Raw genomic sequence first — 13,978 nt, forward strand, 5'->3', positions numbered from 1 at the left:
TTAATTATGTCATTGAATCTAATTAATTTTTTCAATTTTGATCAAATTGACTTTCAAACTTTATTTTCTTCAATTAAGTCATTTAAACCTATTAGAAGTTTAATTAAGTCCTTGAACTTAATTAATTCTTTAAATTTTGGTCAAATTGACTTTCAATATTTTTTTTTCAATTGTGTCCTTTATCCTATATTGTCAACAATATTCCAATTGGATTATGTTTCTCGTGTTTTGACATGTTGTAACTTAAAAACTAATCTATTTGTGTCTCAAAAATATTTTTGGATTTTGAATTTATGATTTTGCTTTTGGATTTTTAAATAAAATGGAAAAATATAAAATAATTTTTGGGACCTAAATTTGGGTTATGATAGGGTTATCCCAATCTTAAGTTCCAAGTTGCAAGTTTAGATGTTTTACCAAATTGACTTCGATCTTTTTTTTTTTTCCTTTAGGTTGGTTTGAGAATTAAGCTTTTTATTTTTATTCAATTTGTTTTTTAAATGATTATCTCAGTTTCACGATCATATCGTGTATTTGCATGGCTGACTTAGGTGGACTTGGATAAGTTTTTTTTTATTTATTATTTTTGAATTTCATCCTTTAATATTTGATTTGTTTGGAGTTAGGATTCAATTTTATTTCTTCCTCTAAAGTTATTTCATTCTCATTTGATTTTTATTTTATTATTAAATAAAATCATGAAAATATTTTAAGAATATTAGGGGAATATGTTTTCATAGTATTGGCAAGATTTTTTAATTAATCATTGTAATTTATTTATTTTGCTTTATTTACTGTCACTCATGTTTTTTTAATTTTATTATTGATTTAATTGAGTTTTTTAAATCTAATCGAGCCAATAATCTAAGTCTTGGATTTGTCTTATTTAAAAACAATAGTGTCACCTGATCATTTTTATTTTTTTTACATTGAAAAAATTAGCTTGGCTTTACATATCAATCTAATTAAGTTATAAATAACATAAAACCCTAATTTTAAAACCATTCACTGAAAACATGATAATAGCATGTATAGTAATATGAGAGAAATTAGTATTTAGATATAATGTTCTTAAACAAAATAAAATTAGTATTATAGTTTTTACAAAAAAAATTCATGTCAAAAAGTTGATTTTTTTAACATAAAAAAACAAATATATAAGATATTGAAACAAATTTTAGGAAGTTATTTTAAATATTAGTAGAGCATGTTAAAATGTATAATTATTCTCTAAAGAAGTTTAAATTTTTTTTAAGAAAATAATCAAGAATCTCTTATAAAAAAAAACTTCGATTAAAATATTTGTTGAAGTTTATGAATTTTAATTATTTATTATGTTTCAATAAATGGCTTTTGGTAACCTGTTTTTAATATTTTCTAGAATTCTACTAGTCAAAATAAAATTCTAATAAGGTCCATATAGAGAGTAGTGTGATTTAAGCAACTTATTTTATAATATTTAAGATTTTATGTGATGTATAAATAAAAATATAATATAAGAAAATTAATCTATTTATTAGGAATTATGTTAATATTGTAGTATATTTATTAATTAGATATAGAGTTTAATTTACATTTTATTATTGAGATATATTCTATAATGCATATAGGAGAAAAATCGGTTGAAGTCTTTTTAGTTTTGACAAGTATAAGTTTTTCTAGGTAAGATAATATATATAGTATTTATCAATAAATCTTTAAGTGATGATTATTATAATTTAAATACTCTTTTCAAATCAAGTAGTTTTACACAGAATTGGTTCTCTTATATAACTAATAATGATCTATTAAGTATTTTTTTTAGATGGTTTAATATGATAATTTCTAATTTAAGTATTATATTGAAGTTTAGTCAAATTATAATTAAATTAGTACATTAAAATCCAAAGTCAAAATTATATTAGATGATTCCTAGAAAGAAATTTAATCAAATTTATAAGACTTGTTCAGATTCAAATCCACGGACATAAACTATATATATTACATAGTTTATTTTTGTGACATTCTTTTTGACCGAATAAATAAATAAAAACCTTGCCTCGTTAAAACTTAAAACTCATCAAGAACAAGGCCACAAAAGCAGTCCACGTGCAAAGCCTCCTTTAATTAAATTAAATAATTGCAGCACCCCTCTCCGTCGTACTCCTAATGGTAGTTGGTGGTGATTCAAAAAGGAGGAGCTTTACCGACACGTGTCTGCCCTTGTGATTTTGACTCGGCGGAGCACCGGATAAAACAAGTTTCTCATTGCTTACAAAATAATTTATTTCCTTGACAAACTAGGAAAAAGAAAGAAAAATCTCCAATTTCATTTGCATTTCACTTTCATTTCATTTGCATTTCAGATCTCCTCTCCCGTTTCTTTCTTGCTGCTGCTGCTGCCTCTTTCTTTCTTTTAATTTTCCAATAACAATAAGAATTATTATTAATTTATTAGTAATTTTTTTTTATTTTTTTTTAAATAATTATTCTCATAACTCACGGCTCACGGAGAAGAGAAAATAAAGGACAGAGAGGCTACTCTCCACTCTATTTTAGAAACCCTATCAAAAATCCATCCAAACTTTAAAGAAATTATTATTATTACTATTAGTGTTACTATTATTATTATTATTGTTGTAAAAATATTAGTTATTAAGATTGAGAGAGAGAGAGAGGATGCCGTCGTCGCACGGGGATCTGGACCGTCAGATCGAGCAGCTGATGGAGTGCAAGCCTTTGGGAGAGGCGGAGGTGAAGACGCTGTGCGATCAGGCGAGGGCGATTCTGGTGGAGGAGTGGAACGTGCAGCCTGTGAAATGTCCGGTCACCGTTTGTGGCGATATTCACGGCCAGTTCTACGATCTCATCGAGCTCTTTAGGATAGGAGGGAATGCACCTGATACCAATTATCTCTTCATGGGAGATTACGTAGGTCAGTCTCTCTTCCTTTTTTTTCTTTCTTTTATGTTATTAAAATTGATTTACGGCTATTTTTAATTGATACCGATTATCTCTTTGTTGGGTCTCTGTGTGTGTGTGTGTGTGTTGCTGATAACAAAATTGAATGCATTTCTGATTGAGCTGCAAATTTTGACTGTTAGGACTTGAATTTCATTTGCATTTGTGTTAACTAAGTTGTGTGCTTGGTCGAAATCCGGGCGGGGCTGAATTTCCGCTGATGGAGCTAGGGATATGATTAATTTATGATAGAAGTACTGACCATTGCACATTATATATGTGGTTAGGTTTTGGGTTTTTTAATATCTATTACTTCCGTTGTTAAGATTTTCTTTTTATGGGATGTTGAATGGGAATGATTTCTGGCATTCTTTTAATGTTTTACACTTACAACACTATCATTTTCTAATATCGTCAGTTACATCAATGCAGATCGTGGGTACTATTCAGTGGAGACGGTCACGCTCTTAGTGGCCTTGAAAGTTCGTTATAGAGATAGAATTACAATTCTTAGAGGAAACCATGAGAGCAGGCAGATTACTCAAGTGTAAGATTTTGTTTTTCTTCCTTGATGGAAGCTTGCCTATGATTGAGTAATATGAGTTCTGATACTGCTCAAAGAGCACAATGAGCCATTTTTGTATGATTCCTCAGTAAGAGAATATTTCTTTAATTTCTGTCTTTCTTTGTTAGATTTTTTGTTTTTCTTGAAGTGCCTGTCATAATGATACAGTAGTAAATATAAAATATCTGCACAGATTATTGTGTTATTGGCTGCTCTGATCAAAAGATGCAATACTCTATAATGGAGACCCCTTACTTCTCAGAGTACCTGGCCTTGTGAGTTTAGTTAACTCCTCCTCATAGTACTCTATTGTGTTCCTTGACTCAAAAGGAAACGCTATGAATCCACCTATATTTGGAATCTTGATGCAAATCAGTTTTCTTATCTCAAGTCATAAGGCAGGCTACACAGATCTAGGATGATGACTGATTTGTTTTTCAGATGCTAAATGTCGTTGCAATGGTTTATTATGTCATTTGATGATATCCTGGGGACTTGCTACTCAACAATCAACTAAGTGATGAAGCCTTTGCGGTGGTCTCTTCTCCACCATACTCAGCAAACTTTAAGTTCACATGTACTCCCTTCCAAAAGTATATGCTGCTAATATTTCTAATAGTCTGAGACCTATTCTTTGCACTATAGACATTAAACCCACTTGTTTTTTCCCTTCCAAAAGAACATCTTAGCTAGCTCATAGCCTCATAGGCTAAACTTAGTTCTAAGAATGTTCTATTGCCGCCTCTCTCTCTCTCTCTCTCTCTCACATGCAGGCGTACCTGCACTTGCATATGCAAACACATGCTGGTAATCATTCTGTTATCTCACTTTGATTGCTGATGTGCTTTGTTTCTATTTGTTTTCAGGTATGGTTTTTATGATGAGTGCTTGAGAAAATATGGAAATGCTAATGTCTGGAAGTATTTCACTGACCTTTTTGATTATCTACCCCTTACAGCCCTCATTGAGAGCCAGGTTTGAGTCACAAGTGTTTTCTTGATTTTTGCTGCATGTAATCAATTGCCAGCTTCTTTCTTACAGCTTCTATCTCTTGTTGTAGATCTTCTGTTTGCACGGAGGACTTTCACCATCTCTTGATACGTTAGATAACATCCGAGCTTTAGACCGTACACAAGAGGTATGGGTAGCTGCTTCACATTCTTCAAATTCTCACATTATCAAGACTGGAATATGAACTTCAAGTTTTTAATGGTTATGGTGTGCTAATCAGTTAGTAATTGAAGGCAATAGAAGCCAGCATGATGGCCTTGTCTCTGTTATAGGAGCTTTCATGCAAGTGTTTTTTGGATTCATGGAAAGTAACTATGATAAAAATTATTATTACATCTAAAACTTGGTTATATCTATGACATTTGCTAATTTTCAGCATTTTCTTTTCTGGTCAAGGATTAAAATAATGATAGCAGCATTCCCTTCTCTACTCTATTGCACTGCAATTCTATCGTGTTAGCCATTTCTTCTTTCTAGGGCTATACACTTGTGCATTGTTCAGTGCATTGCCAGCAGCTTTTTAACTTTGCAAGATTAAAGTATTCTTCTCTTGATTTTGGTTAAACAATCACATCTTTGTCATTCTCTGCACAAGTAGGTTCCACATGAAGGGCCGATGTGTGATCTCTTGTGGTCAGATCCAGATGATCGTTGTGGGTGGGGAATATCTCCTCGTGGTGCCGGATATACATTTGGACAGGATATAGCTCATCAGTTCAACCATACCAATGGACTCACTTTAATTTCACGGGCACACCAGCTTGTCATGGAAGGGTACAATTGGTGTCAGGTGACTAAACCTGGACAAGACAACTTTGTTTCTTCTTTCCATGTGCTTTTTTTCTATACTTATTAAATCAATGTCTTTCATTTTTACTTCAGGAAAAGAATGTGGTTACTGTATTTAGTGCCCCAAACTATTGCTACCGCTGTGGTAACATGGCTGCAATTCTAGAGATTGGAGAGAACATGGACCAGAATTTCCTTCAATTTGACCCAGCACCCCGGCAGATTGAACCCGACACCACTCGCAAGACCCCTGATTATTTTTTGTAATTTTCATATTCCTGCCAGCTGTTTGGAATCCTTGTTTGTTGCTGTATCACTGTAGATGTGTCTTAAAAGGAGCTTTTTGCTGTTTAAGGTGAGGTTGATCGACAACATCATTCTTTAGTTGGAGTTTGTGCTGCTGCTGCGACGATGTTGATATGCTCAAGTCATTGAAAGACTGTTAAGGCATGAATGGCCTCAAGTCTTGTATATTCTCAGAAGAAGAAAGCAGCAATAACATGGTATATCTTGTTCTGTAATTTTACAAATTCAAGTTAGAGTGCAGGTATTTTTTGTGAGCGAAATGCATGTTGCTTTCTTTATTTATTATGATTTATAAACAAAACCAGAGGCAAAAGAGATGCTTAAGCCTAGAACATGTTGCATGGCTTTCGTTCAAAAAAAGAAACAGGGAATGCTGCATAACCCATAGCAGTTACTTTGAAAAGGGTCGAGAGCGGGCCAGTAGCTACACAGTAATGTTCCAACAAGATTGGCTCGTGCTCGACGCAGTCCTTGTTCACTTTCAACAGCAGGTGCATACATGTATAAATAAATACAATCCTGGTCCAAGGGATGATGGGACAGATGCCATTAAAGAGAGCACGAGTCATTAATGCTGTCACGATATATCAGGAACCCCTGCCATTCTTACCATCTAACGAACTTTCATAGCTTTTACTCGATGATTCATAGGCTTTGTTGAGGTTACAAATCAGAAAAATATTACACTACAAAACATTTTTAGAGCAAAAAACTGCAAATGATAAACACTTGACCCTTTTCTACATGAAAATCTAATAGCTTCTGAACCTCAGATATCATTAAAAACTGGTTTGATGTGGAGGAGGAAACCGTGAAACTCGAGAAAATTTCAGGGTTAAAATCTGTTCATCTGGATCCTTCCCCCTCCAGCTCCGGCCACCACAATAGCAGTCTGCTTTCTTCGGAAGTACACTACTGAACCACTTGCGAGTAACAAACACAAAATAATCCCCTGTCCAAAGTGATTCAGACCATAAGAACGAAGGCTAACATTAGAATACTACATAAGCAGAGTGCTTGCAATTCTTCTTGCCAATTTTCACACAATAAACACAAAAGCGAAAGAAACTAGACAATGAAGCTGTGGCTCATAACATTCCATTCAAATATGGACCCCCTTGAATCTATTCAGAAAGTTGATTCTCTCGAGCACACTTTGTACTTTTCATTCACTGCCATTCTCAGATAGAAAGACATGGTATGCATGCCATACAAAGAAGAAATATCTATATATTTTCTTTCTGAACTTTTTTAAAAAAATCATTGAACTTACTAATATATAAAAATCAGAAGACATTTCTTTCTTCAGAGTAGGAATTGAAGCATTGCCCATACAGAACCTAACTACCCAAAACCTCAAGACTCCCATTTTGAGGCTCAACATTCCCCGGACAAAATTCTGACTGCAGTGCTAACTGAGTAGCAAATCTCTTAGAACATGCACCACTATACTTCAGAAGAAAATACTAAGTATTAACAATAAGCATTAGCAATAATTTCTCAAGCAAACTCCTAAGGGCTTAGACGAATTAATTCTCACTCAGCAAGGCTGGGACTACTCTCAAGGTAGTGAGTTTGAAACCTTTGGATCTAAATCGATATTGACCAGCATATCAACAAATTGAACCAATTAAATATAGATCTGGAATTTAATCATTCTTCTTATTAGTCATAAAATTCAGGAGGATGAACAGCATCAGTCTTATGATAAATGCACGTTCAACTCAGTTTAAGTGAAATAAAAATTGTGGTACCCAGGACATAAAAGTATGACGAACAAAGGAGACAGAAATTTAGCAAACAAGTAGCAAACCTCTTGAATTTTCAATCTACATCATTCTTGCAATTAAAGGATTGAGGCAAAACAGTGAACGGTCAAAGGATCACTGTGATGCAGCCAAGGGAAAAGAGATACATAAATTTCTTAATTTGATTTTTTATTTGTCTATGTTTTAGTTCTCCTTGTAAATCTAGTCTAGTTAAGAAATTTAGGAATCTTAGCAACATTTCTAGTTTCTTGTTTTTTTTCCTTCTCTTGCCTTTTAAGGAAGGGGGCGTTAGTCGTTGCTTTACTACTCTAGAAGTCCACTCTATCGGGTTCACATTCGAAGCATTCTGAAATGTATTGGAAATTGCCTTTTATGTGGACTACCAGCCAGGTATGGGCAAGTCTCCTCATGCCTGGTATGAATGTTATCAGTCTGCAGTTACTAGGAATGGGTTTTCTTCTAGCCCACATGATTCTGCTCTTTTTGCATGTCACTGTTCTAGTGAACTGGTTATTCTTTTGTTGTACGTAGATGATATGATTATCACAGATCCTGACACTTCAGATGGAAGTCATGTTTTCCTTGTAAATGTAGTCTACTTAGGAATCTTAACACCATTTAGGAATAATAGTTTATTTGACAACTATAATATTAATTCAATGAATTCTATTATGTATTTGTTGTTGTTGGTACCTTTTTGTTTAAGTTTGTGTTCTGCAACTTAAATACGGTACACACTAAACAAAGACTTAAAAAACTTAAAGTTTAAAGAAAGCATGTCACAAGTTTGGTCAATTGTTCGTGGAGACCTGTTGCTGCCAAGGCTTTCAATGATAAGAAAGCAGGGGCGGACATTGATTTTCACCTTTGTTTTAGGTCTTTGATGATTTTCATCCATCTGGGGGGTAAAGTAAAAACATTAAAGTTATACAGTAGAGGGTACAGCATTTGCCTATCTTAAAAGTTTTAGATGGCCAAGAATGTCGTCTAGACTCCAAGTAACAGTACTTAAACCTTCTTTGAGTGGTGGAAAATATAAAACCAAACAACCAGGCCCATGAGCTTTTCTTATTTGAATTCCAATATCCTGTTAAATTCTGGACTACTAGTGCTTTGGTGCATATAACAGGAGCTCCTATATTGTATAATCAAAGAACTTTGATAATGGAGTTACAAGTATTTGGTTTAGCTTCAGAACTGCAACCTTGAGTGTTCTTTCTCTTTTCTTTTCTCCAAGCATTATTTTCTTCTTCTCCTACTTTATTGTTACAATAGCATTGGATTACCATTGATAGCACTATTAATATCCAAATTTGCATATATCAACCATAACTCGCGACAAATCCTCTAGGGGACATGCATCTAAAGTTGTCCTACATGAATTTAGTACCAAAGCCTTTTGTAAATCATCTATATTTCTTACCTAACATCACTTAAATTGCTATATAATGATAAAAAACAACGATTCAATTATCACATGCCACAATTACATAAACAACAAAGAAGAAGGATATTTAAAAAGACACAGACATACCTCAAAACCAATTACTGACAATTTCTCTGAATTAACTGATATACAGCTTCTGTAAGTGATATAAGCCTGTGATCCACCCTTGGCTGTAGACGAATCATCCAGTAAAGTTCTACCCTCATTTGAGGCGGTGGTCTCTTGCAACATTACATGAGGATTCGCATCATCAGAGATTTCAACAGCAGATCGACCATTTGGAGAATGCTGCTTCCCCTTTTCATTCTCTGTATCATGATTAATTTCAATACATTTGAAAGGGATTCGGTGGCCAGTCTCGCTGCATCGATATTTTTCATCACTCTACCAAAACAAGAAAAGCAAGATACCACCAAATCCTCAAATCTTAACAACATGGTGGTGGTGGTGGTGATTATTATTATTATTATTATTATTATTATTATAAACAAATTGAAGGAATTTAATAATTGGGAAACAAATTAAGAAATTAAATACCGCAATTATTATACCAAAATAAGTGACAAAATTCAATAAATTATTATTAATATTATCATTAGAAAAAGAAAAGAAAATTAAAAAAGGAGAATGTTAATAAACCTTCTCAGAGTAGGCGCAGGGAACACAGGGACCCGAAGGAGAGCAATCGAAGGTCAGGTTAGTGCCGTGAGGTGTTTCTTTGAAACTAAGTAATACTCTACGCCCTAAACCTCCGTTTCTGCTCCAAATTTTATAATTATTCAATTTTAATTTCATAAAAATACATGCTTAAACAGAATGAATCTGAGAGAGAGAGAGAGAGAGATTTGTGCTCACTCAGTCGTGTAATCTATGTCCAACGCGTGAATGGAAGAAAGCAGCGCCCATACTGCAAGGATCGCCGCTGGTGCTGAATCCCAACTTCCCATCGTTTTCTTCTTCCTACTGCTTTTTTTCTTTTTAATTTCTACTGATTTTTCTTCCTCCACCACCCTCGCTTTGCTGATTAAAAATATTTTTGGGCTTTTCTCTCTTTTTTTTTTATTGATTAGTAGATTAATTAATAATTTTCTTTTTTTAATTCTACGTGAATTTATCTTCGGATCAGTTTAATTAATAATTTTCTAATATTTCTTTATTATAGAAAATTACTTATCACTTTCATTTAGGTTTTAAATATGTAATTTCATTTTTCATCTTAAATTATGAAATATCATCCTATTCATTGTCCTCTACAAAATTTATGTTTCATTTTATTTGATTTTTTTAATATTTTAATTTCATGTACTTCAAATTATCTTATACGCCATATTACATTAACTAGATGGTCTTGAGAATATTGTAATAATTATTTTTTAAAATATTTTTATTTAAAAATATATTAAAATAATATTTTTATTATTTTTTAAAAATTATTTTTAATATTAATATATTAAAATGATGTAAAAAAATCAAATTTTTAAAAACTCTCAGTTCATTATGAATAAAACTGAAGCATATTTTGAAAATTAAAAAAATATTAAGGTTTTTTTTTTTTTTAACAACAGTTAAAAATCAAGATCATCATGCTGTTGGATACATCCTCAATGGAAGGCATCTCTTCTTATTCGCCTTATGTTCACAGCTGGAAGGTTGTGTATATTTCTATTTATCTGGTTATAATGTATCAGTATCTCTAATTAATAGAATATACCAATTTATATGCTCACCCTAAAAAATGTTTAAATCTCATGAAATTTTTTTGTTTTGTTATTAAATCTAAAAATATTTTTATTTTTATTAACATGTCTTTTATCTATCTCTATAAATGCAAGGTTTTTATCTGGAATTATTGTTTTTATTAAAAAAATATTTTATGATTTTTATAATAAATTAACAAGAAGTATCAAAATAGTATATCCATATTTTATATGTGAATTATAAATAAATATGATAAAATCATGTTCAAAATATATTTAAAAATTTTAAGAATAAATAAATGATTTGAATATAATTTTTATGAACAATTTGTTGTTGTTGTTGTTGTTATTATAATATACTATACATAATAATTAAAAATAAATTATTAAAATTCAAATAAAAATTTATAATAATATTTAAAAACTATATCAAACTAAAAGAAAGTGAATATGATAATTTTTTTAGATTATCAGAAAAAAAAACCAAAGCAAAAAAATATATATATAGAAAAAGGTCAAGCTTAGCTCCTGACTTGCTTGTAGCAGGTCCAGCCCTCGCACCTAGCATTGTTTTATTTTATTTTTTATTAAGAGGGCGGGTAAAGATGTTGTTCACCCATTATTTTTTTGAGGAAAAGCAAAAAACAAAAATGACAAGTTGTTTGTCGCCTTAAGAAAAATATTGCCTCCCCTGACTCTCAAACCTGCAACCTATTGATTTAGATACAAGTGTTAACCAATTGAGTGATGATACAAAGTTATTATCATGTAGATTAAATAAATATATTAACTTGTTTTATTATTTATATAAAGAGAGATGCACCGTAAGGAATCCTAATTGTTTTAGAATAGTAGATAATAGTGATATTAACGGTTTAGTTTTTCAATTGTATATTAATGAAGTCATGAAAAAATTCATACTAGGTTTGAACTTTTTATGATCGTGTCTTAAGTTGAGATGTCTAGTCTTGGTCTTGTCTAGTGAGTGTTCATCTAGAAAAAAAAAGTTCCTTATCAAAACACAGGATCTTCTAGTACTTAAATTTGTAAATGTAAGAGGAGTGAAATATATGTAAAAAGAAAGAGTATGAAATGAAAGAGTATGAAATAAAAGAGTAAGGGTGTGTTGGATAAGAGAGCAATTGAATAAAGTCAACTTGAGTCTACCCTTTTCTTACCTAGTAATTTGTGATATTTATAAATATCAATTATCATCTAAGCTTACCTGATAAAGAGAAAAAAACGATGGGGAATATATACTTTTTCTGAAGATTAATCATTGGTTGGAATGTCATGCTTGCCATTAATAGATAGGTTGGTGTTGGAGATTAAGTCATTGGTGATGAAAATGATCAAGTCAATTTTAAAGATAGCTTTTGGTGGAAAGGTTGGCCTTAAATGTTAAATAGAGGTCGTTCATAGAGAGAGAGAGAGAGAGAGTGGTATGGTGTGCGGTAGGTGGTGTATTATTGAGAAAAAAAATATTTTTAAATCTTAACATGTAGGTTGAAAACACGTGGATAGCTAAATAAAAAAAATAATAAAAGAGAAAATAAGAGAAGATATATATATATATATAAAGGTTGAGAGGCAAGGAAAATGAGAGGGAAAGCCCGCCCAACCAAAGATGCTTCCCATTATTATTATTATTATTACACCATCATTTGGCCTTTAAGTTTTTTAAACAAATATATTTGGAAGAATTTGATCAAAATTAAAGGAGAAAATACTTATGTTACCTTATTGGCTATGCAACATGAAAATGTTATTTGTGTTTTCCTTCAAATTTTTGTTAATATATATATGAGAGAGAGAGAGAGAGGATAGTTTAATTGTCTTGTTTGTTAAGTGAAGCACTCTAAGTAATAATAATAAAAATATATAGTATAAAGGTAAATGATATTTATACATCTAAAAATGAATTTTAGAGAGAAGTGTCCTATAAATAGTCACAAAGAATAAAGAAAGATCTTTAATCTTTTTTATATATAAGTGGTCGCAACGACCTAAAAAAGGATCTCTAATATTTTTTTTAAAGATAAATAGTCACAAAGACCTAGAGAATTTTAATAAAGACATGAAAATTTTATTATAGAGATTTTCATTGAGAAACATCACTACTTTATTTGAGAAATCGAAAGGGTAGAGATATAATTTCTAGAGATTATTTAGAGATTATTTGATTTCATATAACTTGTAAAGTATATAGACTTCCTTCCCTTGTTTTAGTTACTTCTATTTTCTTATAAATTATTGGAGGTAAATCCTTGTAATCAATCTTTCTATTTATTTTTTAGTATGTGACATTTATCAGTGTTATATCTGTTGTCACAATAAAAAAAAATAGAACTTATTAGAGTTTCGTATGTTTATGTTACTTTCTATATAAGGAGGATATTACATAATCTTCTTCCTTTAGATAACATATATCACCTTGGTATGTATGGTGGTTAGAGGTGTGGTTAGATGCTTAAGGAATGTCAAGTAATTGCAAATGTATCCATTCGTGCTTCTTTGGGATTCTCAGGTGGGAGATTGATGGCATTTTGAATATTCTGCTATTTGAAAACATAGGTTTTCCTGTCTCGTCATGCTTTTTCCTTCTACTTGAATATGATTCTTTATGGCATATTTTATATTGATAAGACTTTTTTCATGAATAGTAAACATGTGTTCCCATAATAAGTAGTTACAAATTCCATTAATCAGGGCCTTAGTAACAATAAGTTTTAGTACATTCTACACATTAAGCATTTTTCATTAAATCTATGAAGGTATTCTTTAGTACTTTCATCTTCTCATTGGATAATGACAAAGAGCTCAATCATACTTGTTTTAGCTAGAATAATGGTGTTAAACAAGAGATGAGCTTAACATAAAGATCATAAAGACCAATAATAGAATCATGCTTGAGATAGTGATGTCACACCCGAGTATACCTTTAGAAGGTCATCAGGAGGATTTTACATATAGCTTCACTCTTTTAGATCACAAGCTCTAAGATACTTCTCATATTTTGGATGTGCTCTCTAGGATCTATAAGACCATCATAGTTGTACGATTTGGTCTTTTTAAAGACCATCTTAGAGAGGCGAGTGTGTTCTGTGACAAAATAAAGAGTCTTCTACCTAGTAAGAATGGTGTTCGTTCTTATTCTTAAAAACTAGTGCAATCTCATATCTAAGTTTTTTATAACAGAGAGTGTATAAGCAAAACTCAAAATAAAGATTAATGGTGATAGTTGCGTTTATGGCTAATGCTTGTTAAACAATGCTCTTTATAACGAGAATGTCTCCTCATAGAGTTGGAGTGTTGTGTCTACTTTGCATATTGTTTTGTCATGTCCTTTAATGGAATTGAAGCTATCTCTTATGCATTTGGATTATATAATAAAGTTATATTGCATTTCCTGTTGATGAAATAGGAGAGTGTGAAGCCATTCTTATATGGCTAA

The 13,978-nt window shown here is 31.5% G+C and overlaps 2 protein-coding genes and 1 long non-coding RNA gene across 3 annotated transcripts; 2 read left to right on the forward strand and 1 right to left on the reverse strand.

Moving 5' to 3' along the window:
• The first annotated feature begins 2,441 nt into the window (after positions 1 to 2,441).
• On the forward strand, positions 2,442 to 5,867 carry LOC105138589 (serine/threonine-protein phosphatase PP2A catalytic subunit). The gene is made up of 7 exons (XM_011044719.1): positions 2,442 to 2,914; positions 3,373 to 3,487; positions 4,372 to 4,480; positions 4,566 to 4,643; positions 5,115 to 5,306; positions 5,399 to 5,568; positions 5,661 to 5,867. The coding sequence occupies exons 1-7, from the start codon at positions 2,659 to 2,661 to the stop codon at positions 5,662 to 5,664; spliced, it is 924 nt and encodes a 307-aa protein (XP_011043021.1). The 5' UTR covers positions 2,442 to 2,658; the 3' UTR covers positions 5,665 to 5,867.
• A 293-nt stretch (positions 5,868 to 6,160) lies between these two features.
• LOC105138591 (uncharacterized) lies at positions 6,161 to 9,877 on the reverse strand. Its single transcript, XM_011044720.1, has 4 exons — positions 9,683 to 9,877; positions 9,467 to 9,584; positions 8,915 to 9,211; positions 6,161 to 6,563 (listed from the first exon to the last, which is right to left on the reverse strand). Exons 1-4 carry the CDS (start codon positions 9,772 to 9,774, stop codon positions 6,447 to 6,449), a joined length of 624 nt encoding a protein of 207 aa, XP_011043022.1. The 5' UTR covers positions 9,775 to 9,877; the 3' UTR covers positions 6,161 to 6,446.
• On the forward strand, positions 6,570 to 7,471 carry LOC105138590 (uncharacterized). The gene is made up of 2 exons (XR_844813.1): positions 6,570 to 7,344; positions 7,394 to 7,471. It is a non-coding gene; the product is annotated as an uncharacterized LOC105138590 (long non-coding RNA).
• Positions 9,878 to 13,978: the final 4,101 nt, after the last annotated feature.

The sequence above is a fragment of the Populus euphratica genome, unplaced genomic scaffold, assembly GCF_000495115.2.
Source record: "Populus euphratica unplaced genomic scaffold, PopEup_1.0 scaffold79.1, whole genome shotgun sequence".
Lineage (NCBI taxonomy): Eukaryota > Viridiplantae > Streptophyta > Magnoliopsida > Malpighiales > Salicaceae > Populus > Populus euphratica.

Excerpts from the sequence above, each read along its gene's own strand:
- LOC105138589 (XM_011044719.1), top strand. The coding sequence starts at position 2,659 with ATGCCGTCGTCGCACGGGGATCTGGACCGTCAGATCGAGCAGCTGATG. Across the intron at positions 3,488-4,371 it reads AGCAGGCAGATTACTCAAGT|GTATGGTTTTTATGATGAGT; the intron begins GTAAGATTTTGT and ends ATTTGTTTTCAG. Across the intron at positions 4,644-5,114 it reads CTTTAGACCGTACACAAGAG|GTTCCACATGAAGGGCCGAT; the intron begins GTATGGGTAGCT and ends CTGCACAAGTAG.
- LOC105138591 (XM_011044720.1), bottom strand. The coding sequence starts at position 9,774 with ATGGGAAGTTGGGATTCAGCACCAGCGGCGATCCTTGCAGTATGGGCG. Across the intron at positions 9,585-9,682 it reads GACATAGATTACACGACTGA|AAACGGAGGTTTAGGGCGTA; the intron begins GTGAGCACAAAT and ends AATTTGGAGCAG. Across the intron at positions 9,212-9,466 it reads CCTGCGCCTACTCTGAGAAG|AGTGATGAAAAATATCGATG; the intron begins GTTTATTAACAT and ends TTGTTTTGGTAG.